Raw genomic sequence first — 13,420 nt, forward strand, 5'->3', positions numbered from 1 at the left:
GTTTAAAATAAATAGCATTCTTTTGCAATTATGCTATAAGGAGAATGTCTGAGATTTCAAAGTGTGTTTGTTTTTGTTACCTTTTGTGATTGTTTTGTATCTTGGACACTTAAAATTGCTTATCATTAAAGAAAGTTCTATTTTGCTATTCTAGAACAGACTGATAGTGTTAAGCTACCGTTCTTTTACCTAGAAATAAAAACACAAGCTTGTTTACCTGACCCCTCCCTGCCACAGAGCATTGGTGAACTTTTAGCTTCCTCCCGGTTAAAATCTAATTCTCAGCCTCAAATGTTACATGAAATTAATTACTGTCTCCTTCCTTCCAACTAGTTTGTCTACATGATGAAGTTACCTTCAAAATAACGTCCAGGGCGGCCCCGTGCCTTGGCGGTTAAGTGCGTGCACTCCGCTACTGGCGGCCTGGGTTCGGATCCCGGGCGCACACCGAGGCAATGCTTTTCCCGCCATGCTGAGGCTGCGTCCTACAAGTTTTCATGCTATCACTTGTCTCATGATTTTCTCTAGTGACAGAAGTGATTCTGGCTAAGGAGCCCCAAGTCAAACTCACACAGATCCAATACACAGAACCAGGGATACTGGATTTGACAATCTTATTCCTGCCTGCTCTAACTGAGACAAATGCAGGTAATACTCACTCCAATAAAGTTTTCACAAAGAACTGCTTAAATTAAAGGCAAAACTTCACCAAACGATGGCGAAGTCTTGTGATAACATATAGATTATTTTACCTTTAACATAATAAAATAGTCACTGAATCTTGAAAGCAGTAGTACAAAAGACACTCGATGAACAACAGAGACTGCACAGCTCATTTTGATGCAGAGTAGTGTGGAGAGGTAATGTAATATCCAGATTGGTGTTGTCCAATAGAAATATAACAAGAGCAATATGTGTAATTTTTAAGAATTTTTAATTGTGATAATATGTGTAATTTTAAATTTTCTATAGCCACATTAAAAAAGTAAAAAGAAACTGGTAAAATTAATTTTAATATTATATTTTAAGTAAATATATTTAAAAGAAAATGTTCTCACACACAAAAAAAGGATAAATATGTGAAGTGATGGATGTGTTAATTATCTAGATGGTGGGAATCCTTTCACAATTATATATTAAATCACTATGATGCACATTTTAAATATCTTACAGTTTTCTCAATTATACCTCAATAAGCTGAAAAAATATTCAAATATTATTCAGTGTGTAATCAATATAAAAATACTAATGAAATATTTAAAATTTTTGTACTAAGCCTTCAAAATCTGGTATTTTATGGGATACCTCAATTTGGATGGTAAATTTTGATTGGTTAAAGTGAAATTTAATCCTACTAAAACAATAAAGTGGTGTTTAACAGAAAAATATTTGTTTTAAATTTAAATGTAAATTAACCTAATTTAATTAAAAATTCAGTCTCTCAGTAATACTAGCCACATTTCAAGGGCCTCCATAGCCACATATGACTAGTAGTTACCATATTGGTCAGTGCAGATCTAGATCATTCAAGACAAGATGAGGAGGCCTCTAGCAATTCAAAGGGAAGTAAAAGAATTGTAACTGTAGGTAGTTCTGAGCATGCCTGAGGGAACCAAGAAAAAGGTAGTGTCCTTCAGTTCTCATCTAGAAAGTGGATAAACAAAAATATGGATAGCTTATGCAGGGATAACTATGATTTATCAATTATCATTTAACGAAACATCATCTTTACACAATCATTTCTGAAAAGGACTTTTCCTTACTTCTCTCATTCTGTTAGTAAAAATACTATTATTACAGTGGTCAAGGAAACCTGAATTATCATTCCTGATTTCTCTCTCAGTTTCTCTATGATGATATCGATCTATCTTCCTAATAAGGCACTAATACTCCTTCCTCAATTTGAAAACATCTTCAATATCTGATCCTTCCTTTTCTTTCCCATTGACACCATTCTAGTCCAGGCTTCATGCTTCATCATATCACACCTGAATTACTACAAAAGATTTCTAATTTTCCTATTCCATTCTCCCATCTAATCCACATTGTACACTTCCATTACATTAACCTTTCTAAGACATCATTTTCATCATCTGACTCCTCTGTTAATACATATTCACTGGGTCTCAACTGTGTCCAGAATAAACTCCTCATTATTCTTACTGTTTTTTCACCTCTCAGTCATTTTTGTACCAAATTAAACTTTTTCTGTTTTTGTTCTCCAATTGTTCAATATATGTTTTTCTATATCCTCCCATCAACTGTGCTCTCCTTAAAGGTCAGAGATGCATATTACTCTTCTCATAGAACCCTCAATATGTTATGTTGTAATTTGCACAATGATGCTTAATAAATATTTAATTTGAAATAAATACAGTGGAAAGTCCAGGTAACAAATTGCATTCTCATATATTCCTGGATAAGAACATAAAAAGTTTAGGTCACAGAGATAAATAAACTTAATCTATCCATGTTTCACTCCTGCTACTCAAGCATTGAGTTATATTAATTATACTAATTGGTAAAAATGCCAACGGCAATATATTTTTAACTTATGATCAACAGAGCCCCTAGAAACAGACTTATTTCAAAGCCCTCATGTTATTGTTTTCAACTGTCAAGATTTCTTAATAAACCAATGACTCAGGGGAAGCAGAAAGGAAATAGGATTAAGTTAAAACATGTACCATTATTTAAAAGGAGTGATGGCAACTTCATGCCACCACCAACAGAAATTAAACTTCTTACCTTGAAAGTATAAAAGGGTTCACCATTTTTCTAGAAAACGATGCTGAAATATAACTCATTTGAACATATTTGTCCAATGAAACTGTTGGCCCACGGACAAATAAAAGCTTTTATTTTTGAGAAAAGTGACATTTGTCCTTTGAACATTCCAACAGTGAGTAGGAAAAAATATATTTTATGATTTTGTATTGGGAGGAAGTTGATTTAAGGAATTAAAAAATGAAGTCACAGTATTAAATTCTTTTCATATTTAGATGATTTATTTGATGTTCGCTACTTGTGTGTTCATTTCAATCCTCGACACATGTATCTGCCAGACACTTTTTAAGATCTATTTAAGAGGTCTTAATGAATGACAATATTTTTGAAATGTGCTTTACGAATACAAATATTTTCAAAGCAAAGAAAGAAAACCGTTGAATGAGTAAACACAATGAAATGCTGAGCATTTCTCTGATTTACAAAAGTATGCCTACTTTTTGTTTTTCACTAAATGAATACAACCACTTTAAAAAATATGTGTGTGTGTATGCATGTGTGTATACCCACAAACAGTACAGAAACATTTCAAAGTGGCAAATTTTTAGTACACTGCCAAAGTGCTACAATTAACTGTCATCCATAGACATTCACACGCAAACACTACTGGACTAGTACACTAGAGCAAATAAGAGTATTAGCAGAACTCCTTGGCAAAAACTTTTAAAAAATGGAAATAATGAAACACATATCCACTTCTCATCTGAACAATATAGAAAATAATCTCTTTTATCATCTGAGTCATATATATACACAGCATTAGCTAAGCTCATAAAATAACTTCTTACTGTACACACAGAACTGCAGTGTACACTCAGCAGATGTTATCATTGGAAGAAAATGGGCCATGAGGAGAAAGTCTGCGGAATAGTAGCAGGGTAGATATCTCCTTTAAAAAACAAAAAAAGAAAGGCATGGGAAGGACTAGAATGCACATGCAAGGGAGAGTGGGAAGAAAGTAAGCAGAAAGTAACAGAAACCAATTAAGGGGAAAAGAGAAGCTAGTTATGACACAGGAATGAATTATGAAACTTGGATGGATGGGAAGGGAGAGGTAAAAGAACCTTTCTCCTTTATTTTAAGCTATATATAGAACTGTCACTAGCCAAGGCCCATTTGGAATGTGAGTTGGCTAAATTGTCATATGAGTTACAGCATAGATTTTGCCAAAACTACCACACAGGGTTGATCTGAATGAGAAGTAAGACACCAGTTGTGAAGATGTTCCAAAAAATCAAAATGCTACACCCATACAAGACACACAGTTTACACAATATTCAGATTCGATCCTTCCTTCCAACTCGGGGAAAGTGCAAACAGCGAGCTCTCCAGACCACAGAGATGAGCAAACCTTCTCTGCTCCATTATCAGAGTTTCATGCAACAGCAGGCTCCACAGTCACAGTGCGGTCTGACTTCAGAAGAAGAACAAAGACAGTGAGAAATTGATCTAATGGAGAAGGATGCAGATATACCTGAAAGCAATGTCACCACTCCTGACATTTCCCCATAGAAATTTCTGGGGGGGAAATTATTCAGTGGAAGGAATAAAGACATTCCCTATACTGCTTCACCCAACTCTACAAACCTTACTGTCTGAATAGGATTAAATTATCCCAATTTCTCCCTTACAGCAGGAAGGACTGAGAGGGTAAAAGAGATTATATAAATTCATCAAAATATGCCAAAGCACATAATATTTTTTCTTACATATTAAAAACTAGAAAAGAAGAATACTCTGAGGTGTGTTAGCTATGTGTGTGGACAGCTATGACCATTTGACAGCTAGGAGACAAGCTTAGTGAAACTAATTTACTCAATGCCACTTATCCAACACAAATTTGATCCTGGGCCTGTTTCATGTCAAATCCTGGCTGGCAATTTCTACAACAACAAAGCCTCCCATCATCAAAAGAGGTCAGTAACATAAACAATGAGATAGCCAACACATTTTTTTTCTTGTTATTTCTATCATTATTTAAGAAAATATTTTGGCATAGAATAATACTTCTATTCAACTTTTATAAATGCCTTAAACAGCATTTCTTCCTCTGCTAATAGTAACTCTACAAGAATAGTTCATGATATCCAAAGCACAGGTAATCATGAATTAATGCACTGATCATCAGCAGCTCCAAATATCACAAAAAGAGAGAAAACTAGACATTATGTGCCGCCTTATAAAAAAACACAAGAGACGACCTATGAAACATTCCTGCCCCAAAAATCATTTTCCAATCTGATCAAGTTTCTAGATCCAACTATCAAAGTAAGCAAACAGAGGGTAGAGGAAATTAACACCAAAGTGATGTAATCACCAAAACTTTAAGACTGTGGCAAATGCTACACATGAAACAACCTCATTTCTTCATAAACAAAATTGCAAGGAAAGAAAGAGACAAAGGGGAAACATACAGTATATTAAAAAGACTTAAGAGACTTACTGAGATGCTAATTGTCAAAAATATTAAAACAAGTAGCATTCATGAGACAATTGGAAGTTGGAACCCTGACTGGATATTTATTAACAATTATTGTTAACTTTAAGTATGATAATTGAATTGTAGTGTTTTCCCAAAAGAGCTCATTCTTTATAGAACCATATGTTGAATACTTATGGTTGAAATGATGTGGTATCTGGAATTTTTTCCAAAATAATACTGGAAAAGGGTTACAGTGGAGATTACATAAACAAGATTCTTTGTGAACTGATAATAGTTGAAGTTGGGTGCCAAGTGCATGGATGTTCGTTACATCATTATGTGTATTTTATGCATATTTGGAAAAAAAGCACATGTAACACCATCACTGAAAAATGCCCTAATTTTTTCCAAGGAAAGAAGCATACTATCAAGAAATCACAGAGCTGAAAACACCTTAGAAACAATCTGCTCAAACCACCTCATTTTATAAATAAGGAAATTAAGGCTCAGATAGGTGAAGTGACTTGCTCAGGGTCACACAACTTGTCAGTTCCAGACTCAAGATCAGAATTTAAATCTCCAAACTTGTAGCCCAGGGCTCTGTTCTTTTTCAAACCTATAAGTCATGACTGCATTTAAACGTTTAGTCCAGAATATCCTTACAATTGAGTGTAATTAGCAAAAGTAAGCCATGTGGCGGGGAATGAATAGAGTTAGTTCATACCAAAAAGGAGCTGCCAGTCACTGTGATAAGATCTGTTTCTTTCTGAGAACCATGGTTTCCTGCTGCATTGGAGAATCCAAACTGGGTTTCTTCCTCCTGTCCAAAGAAGTCAGAGTCAGGATGTATGTTCCATTCTGCTTTGGTTGGCGTCAGCAGATCTGAGACACTGTTTTCACAAAGGGTGCTTGAAGGAGTCAGAGCATCTGTGTCCACTGTTAGCTTACTGCTGGGGGTCAAAGTTTGGGGGTCTTGACTCGAGTTTTTCATAGCCAAAGAGCTCAGAGATCCCAACGGCCCAGCACTTAGACTTGAGACATCATCCATTTCTAAGGGGCTCTGCTGAAAACCGGCGGCTGTCGTTCCAAAAAAGAGAGAGGTATCCAGACTTTGAGGAAGGTCACTGGTGGCCATCAAGGCCCGAGGGTCCACAGTCTGCCCTAAGGAATTATTATTAGCGGGAAGGTTCCCTGCCAGAGTTGAGCTCACGGAAGCCACATCAATAGTCAAGATTCCAGAGTTCACCAATGCCGTGTCTAGCACCGCAGCAGAACTATTGCCAGGCACGTCAGAGAAGAGAGGCACTAGCTCTGCATCGCTGAGATCCCTCTGTCCCTGGCTGGCAAGTTCACTGCTGGGCGTAAGAGAATTTGCAGCTTCTAACTGAGCTAAGAGATCCTGGCCTAGGTTGTGCCTTTTGGCCATGTGGGTCTTCATGCTGTGCTTGGATGTGAAGAGTTTATTACAAGTGGAGACTGGGCAACGGCTTTTCCAAGTGTCCACATCCTGCAAGTGCTTCTTGGAGTGAATGTAGAGGCTACTTCGAGCAGAGAACCTGGCACAGCAGCCTTCCACGGGGCACACAAACGGCTTTGTTCCCAGGTGGGTTATGCTGTGGCCTTTCAGATGCTCGGCCCTCGTGAAAGATTTCCCACAGCCTTCCACAGGACACATGAACCTCCGGTCATCGTCGTGCTTCCTTTTGTGCCTTAAGAGTTTGGACATACTGGTGAAGTTCCAGCCACAGCCGTCAAAATCACAAAGGAAAGGTCTCTCGCCGGTGTGGCTCCGCAGGTGAATTTTCAGCCGACAAGCTTTGTCGTACTGTTTGCTGCAGCCAGGAAAGGAGCAGGAAAAGAGTTCCTGTTCCCTGAAGTGGGCACGGTTATGGGAAAACAGGGCACTCACTGTGATAAATGTCTTCTTGCAGCCAGAAAACGCGCACTGGTAGGGCCTCTCCGGCTCGAAGTGGCTGCGCTGGTGTGCGCTGAGCTTGGCCTGCGTGGGGAAGCTCTCCTCGCACACCTCGCATTTGAACGCGTTCTCCTGTTCATGGCCCTTCATGTGCGCCTTGAGGTTATACACGGTGGTGAAGCTCTTGCCACAGCCCTCCACCGGGCAGCCAAATGGCCGGAGTTTGTCGTGCGACTGCAGGTGCCTCTTGAGTTTGTACGACGTGGTGAAGGTCCAGCCGCAGCCGCCCAGGGGGCACTTGAAGGGCCGCTGGCCCTGGCTGCTGCTGTGCGTCAGCAGGTGCACCTTCAGCTGGTGCTTCTTGGCGAAGGTTTGTCCGCACTGTGCCTCGGGACACAGGTACAGCACCACGCCCGGGCCCGGGCCCAGCGGCCCGCGGGGACTCTCAGCGGCGGCCGGCCCCTCTGCCTCCTCCTCGGGCGGCGGGACGGGCGCAGGTTCGGCCGGCTCGGCCAGCAGGAGGTCGGGCGGCAGCTCGGGGCAGTCGCCGGGCTGCGCGGCGTGCGGGACCTCTGCTTGCGGGGCGATCAGACCCCCCGGCTGCGGGGCAGGCGCGACCCCAGGCTCCCAGGCTGGCGGCGGGGGCGTGGCCAGGGTGAGGACGCCGTTCTCGAAGCGCAACAGCAGGTTTTGGTTGTGGATAGTGACGGTGCCCGCGAAGGCCGCGGCGGGGCCCAGGCCTGGGGCAGGGATCGGGGCAGGGGCCTGGGCCGGGGCCCGGGCAGGGGCGGGGACTGCAGACAGGCAACGGGAGCCCAGCGCAGGGTGGCCCGTGGGGTTCGCGCTGCTCTCGCCCCCCTGGAGCCGTGAGCCCTGCTCGGCCTCCTCCCTCCATACAGGCCCTGAGGCCTGGCCGGCACCCGCGGTCTCCACGTCGCCACCCACCGGGTCCAGCAGCACCAGGAAGAAGTCGCCGCCGCCGCCGCCGCCGCCGCCGCCGCCGCCGCCGCCGCCAGCGTGATCGGGCCTCGGCGCCAACGGGCCCGGGCCAGGGCCCCGTGAGGCCGCGCGGGCCTCCTGGCGCCGCCGCCCGGGCCCGCCATCTTGCGGGCCCCGGAGCAGCAGGAGGCGGTGCGCGGGGGCCTGGCCAGCCCGCGGGTCAAGACCTTCGTGGACCCGGCCGCCGCCCGCGGAGCTGCCAGCGCCGCCGCCCTGTCGCGTCCCGCGAGCCGGGAGCAGCCTCGGGATTTCCATCTCCGCGTCGGTGAGGCTCCGCTGGAACCAGAGCCGCGGAGGAGGCGCAACCCCGCCCCCTGCCGCGGGCCCGAACACGTTCCTGAAAGGGAAGAAAAAAATGTGCAATGCGCAGAAACTGGCCCTATCAGATATTAAAACGTGTTTAACGCCACAGTGATTTAAATATTCTGGTACTGGGTCTCTGGGACAGAATAGAAAGCCCAGAGGCAGAGCCTGGTATGCAGAAGTAAGTTCCACAGTTAATATTAGTAGGAAATCGAAGAGGTCTTCCCAGGTAATGGGGAAATGACAGTTCATTCGGTAAATGGTGCTGGAATAAATGGTGCTACTTAAATCTGTACCTCACTGTATATACCAAAATAAACACACCCCCCAGCCCCTCCCAGTGCTAAGCATGGTGCTTAGCACTTTTCATGTGTTAAAAATTGTTTATTGGCTGGCTGGCTGGATTGATAGATGAGAGAAAATTCCCGAGAGAATACACTACGTGTCAACATTAAACTCCCATAGTGCTAGCGATTCCTCTTGAATACGATGTCCTTCGCCCCCTCCCCGCTGTTCCGCCAGACAACGTCCATACCCAGAACTGTCGTGAACAAGGTCCTCAGGAAAATTTGTCACGGAGTTAAATTTTTTGTCCTGCCGATGCAGAGATTAGAATGAATAAGAGGTGAGGCCAAAACAGATTAGCACTGTTCAGCCTAGAAATGCAAAGCCTGGAGGATGAAACAATTTATATTGAAATCTGGAAAACCCAACCCTCTCCTGGGTTGTACAGTGCACAACCTAAACCAACTCTTTGCCCTTCCACCATTGCTTGTGCCATGGTAAATTTCATGTCCAATCTCACAAGACAATGAGGACATTCCTCAGCTTACTCTAGATTTTCCAGCACATGGAGGTCTCTGGACAGGAGTACCAGTTAAATGTGATAAGGTTAAACCCTAAATCACTGAGCTGGACTCTCCCAAGAAAAATGCACAGATGACCATGTCCAATACCCCGGTGTGCCTGCTTGCACTTAAGTATGGTGGCCCGGTCTCGCTGTAATGGATTTGGCCAGTGATAGCTAGTGATCTTATTAATGATGATGATGATCCTCCAATTTGTCTGTCATCAGTGACTTGGGAATTGATATAAATATAGGGTGAAATATCTAGCAAGAGAAGGGTTTAGAGTGATGACTAGATTATGGGGTACCTATAGTTTAAATAATCCCTGCTTTCCCCCTCTTTTAATGATAATGGACACTTGCTGATCTTTTGATTAGAAGATCAAGTTTTTCATCCATGACAATTAAAACCTCATTAGAATTTCTACGTCACACATTTTTGTTTCTATTATGTTTTTTGGAGGAAGTGTTTCTCATGTCTGAGATACAGAGGAGTGCATAAAACATATCTGCCAGGTTTAGAGAATTTATAAAGGCAAACACACATGTAACCAGGACCAACGTCAAGCAATAGACCCCAGCCAGCCTTCCAAAATACAGCCGCTGTATTCCTGGCAATCACCACCCACACCCTCCTCTATGGATATAGTCATTATCCTGACTTTGTGATAATCATTTCAGTGCTTTTATTTATAGCTTTACCACTTTTGTACACATCCCTAAACAATATAGTTTATATGAAGTTACATAAATGGAATCATACTGCATGCTTCCTTTTATGGCTTGCCTCCTTCACTCTGTATCATATTTATTTGAGAGACTCATCCATGTTGTTCATAGTAGCTGTAGATCGTTTGTCTCCATTGTTGACTAGCATTCCAGTGTATGATTCTAGCAAAGTGATTATGATATGATTATACCATTCTACAGTGGATGGACACTGGGGTTGTTTCTACTTTTTGACTATCATTATGAACAATGCTGTAATGAACATTCTTGCACATTTCTCATGGGACACATGTGTAAAAGTCTCTTGGGTATACATCCAAGAGCAGAATCACTGGGCCATAGGATATGCGTATCTTCAGCTTTTCTAGATGATGCCAAATTGTTTTCTGTAGTGGTTGTACCAATTTACAATCCCACCAGTGGCATAGAGAGTTCCTGCTGCTATACATCTTCACCTACACCAAGTATTGCCAGAATTGAATTTCTTTTTTTTTTGCTATTACTAATAAGCTTTTGCACATTCTCATGTGTATGAGCCTTTTGGATTTTCTCCTCTGTGAAAGGCCTGTTCAAGTTCAACTCTTTCACCCATTTTTCTATTCTATTTTCCATATTGCACTTACTGATTTAATGAGTCCTTTATGTGTTTTAAATACGAGGCTTTTGGTGGTTATATGTGTGGCCAAAATATTCCCTTGCTCTGTTGTTTCTGTGGCAGAATATTCACTTGCTTTATGCTGTCCTTTGTGAACAGAGGATTTTAATTATAACATAGTCAAACGTATCTTTCTTTTCCTTACAGTTAGTGCTTTTCTGTTTTAGGAAACCTATCCCTGCCCTGGGGCCATGAAAATATTCTCTATATTGTCTTCTAAAATATTTATGGCTTTGCCTTTCACAGTTAGGTCTTCATCCACCTGCAAGTGATGTCTGTTTATGATGTTGAGTAGAGTTCCATTTTTTTTTTATGTGCATATCAGATTGTCTCAGTGAACCACTTATTGAGAAGTCTGCCCTTTGCCAACTGATTTGTAGTGCCATATGGGTCCTAAATCAAGTGTCTACCTATGGATGGTCTGGTTTTTATACTCTCTATTAAGTACCATGGCCCTATTTATCTGTCTATTTGAAATTCCACATATCAATATTAATTACTACAGATCTGTAGTCAATCCTGATATTGGATAAGGCCAGACAATTCTACCTTGCTCTTCAAAAGTGTCTTGGTTATTTTTGGCCTGTTTCAGTTCCATCTAAATTATCAATTCATCAGAAAGAGTCCAACCAAAAGCTTGTTAGAGGTTCTAATTAGGACTGTGTTGAATTTTTAGATTTGACTTCTTTTCAAGATTGAATGTATGATTCATGTATATGGTGCATCTCTAATTTTAATAAGAACTTTTATATTGTGTTCCAATAATATTTTACATTTTTCCCATAAGAGGACATTTTATCCTAGGTACTTCATATATTGCAAGTACTATCTTTAAAATTTTTATTTTCTAAATTTGTTGCCAGTAAATAGAATGCAGTTGGCGTTTGTATGTTGATTTAGAAACGTCTAAACTCTTTTGATTCTAACAATTTTTCTGTAAATATCTGTAGAATTTAATGTACACAATCACATCATCTGCAAATGATGCCAGTCTTATGTCTTCCTTTCCAAGCATTTTGTTCCTTTTTTTTCCCCTTACTGCTCTCTCTGGGTGATAGTGGACATCCTTACTATAGTATCTTGGGGCTGAGGGAGAGTACCCAAGGAAAGACAAACTTGGAATGGGGGCCTCTCCCCAAGGCTGGAGTTCACACTTCATTGGAGAAGGTATAGGAGAACTTAACTGGATGGTAGAGAAATTTGCTGGTTTGCCGGTGCCAGAGCTGGTCTACAGAACCAGAGCTGGTCTACAGTTGCAGGGTAAGCAGGAAGCAACCCTCTGGAGCACATGAGTGTGGACTAGCCACAGCTGATGGCCAATGTGTGGGTGTGTAGTAGGAGTAGGGGTCCTGGTGGAGTTGGAGGCCTGGAGCTAACAATGCCCTGTACACAGGATCAGGAGGGACTTGGTGTTCGGAAGGCTGCAGCGTTGGGAGAATTACAACAGCTAAACCTGGTGTTGATGAGGTGGGGTGGGAGAGCAAGCAAGCAGACAGAATCAGTGGGCAGGTGGCTTGGAGCACAGGATGTCCCCATGAAGAGGGCCACAGAACGCTGATCACCAGGCCACACCGGGATTGCACGTTCGACGAGGACAGTTGTTCTGGCTCATGCCTGAGGCAGAGCACCCAGGATATCCTCACACCCACAGCTCTGAGAACCAGAAATCACAGGAGAGCCACTTCCTCCTTCAGTGTCCCTGCAGCGTCTTCTACTGAGAAAGCATAGCATCGTGCTCACTTGAAAGGAGGGATGCTTAAAGGAATTCATCCATTATCGGAGAGCATATATTGAAGGGTGAATTTAGAGCGTGGAGGCAATACATTGATAATTGGCTTCATATCCTTTATCTGTCTAGGGGAATCTCTTCTATTCTTAGTTTGCATGAATAGTAGGCACCCCACCTGCCAGGGTTATTATTGTTAGCTCACCCCAGGAGGAGTATCTATTATCCTGTTGTTTCTCCAGCAAATTAATGATTAAAGCAGCTGACCGGCCATTTCAGGAGTTTTAATAGACTGCTGAGGATTTTTGGTGGAGCCAGGGTTCCCTGGCCTGAATTGAGTTTTGCTGCAAAACCCAGCGTTTTGCACAAAGGGGTGTCATGCGTTCAGGGCAGAGAGCTTGTGAGCTCTGCATTCTAGCCCTACGCAGGGCTTGCCTGCTTCACCTGCAAGGAGAGCCTTGGTGTGTGGTGAGATTATCTCTCCCACCATAAGTGTGAGTAGCACATGTTCTCCTCAGGAAGAGATTTATTTATACCTTAAATGCTGCTCTGCATTCCTGGTAGCTGCACCTGAGCTCAATAGGGAGAGAAGATGCTTGGATTTCATTTAAACTCATGCCCAACAGAGCCCTGTCCACGGAGGAGCATGGCAGAAGATTTCTGTGTTAGTGTTACAAAGTGTATATATTTACCAATGTTGGCAATTCGATTGCTTTAATTGCACTTTTCTCGATTTGCTTTAGGCTCCAAAATGGACAAAAGCTGATGGGAGAAAATGGCACTTTTTTTTTTTTTGCCATTCTTAAGTGGCAAACAATCCATTCTTTAGTGATTGAACTGGCAACTTATATTGAGAAGGAAACTTGTCCACTAACAGGAAGAGCAGCTCTCTAGGCCTGGCACTTGGGAAGCTGTCACTGCTGAGCATCTAAGCAGGCACTCTCACTTCATAGAAATCACTGAGAGCCAGCTGTTGTGGAGACACACACCTCCAATCTGTGGTTTCTGAAGGTGGGCTATGTAGCTGAGGTGTGTCT

The 13,420-nt window shown here is 42.4% G+C and overlaps 1 protein-coding gene across 1 annotated transcript; it reads right to left on the minus strand.

Annotated features, from left to right (window-relative positions):
- Positions 1-1,230: 1,230 nt before the first annotated feature.
- On the minus strand, positions 1,231-8,678 carry LOC131401051 (zinc finger X-linked protein ZXDB-like). Its single transcript, XM_058536000.1, has one exon. It carries the CDS (start codon positions 8,676-8,678, stop codon positions 5,928-5,930), a length of 2,751 nt encoding a protein of 916 aa, XP_058391983.1. The 3' UTR covers positions 1,231-5,927.
- Positions 8,679-13,420: the final 4,742 nt, after the last annotated feature.

This window comes from Diceros bicornis, chromosome X (genome assembly GCF_020826845.1).
Source record: "Diceros bicornis minor isolate mBicDic1 chromosome X, mDicBic1.mat.cur, whole genome shotgun sequence".
Lineage (NCBI taxonomy): Eukaryota > Metazoa > Chordata > Mammalia > Perissodactyla > Rhinocerotidae > Diceros > Diceros bicornis.

What these genes read in the sequence shown, in the direction of transcription:
- LOC131401051 (XM_058536000.1), bottom strand. Translation starts at nt 8,678, where the DNA reads ATGAACTGTCATTTCCCCATTACCTGGGAAGACCTCTTCGATTTCCTA.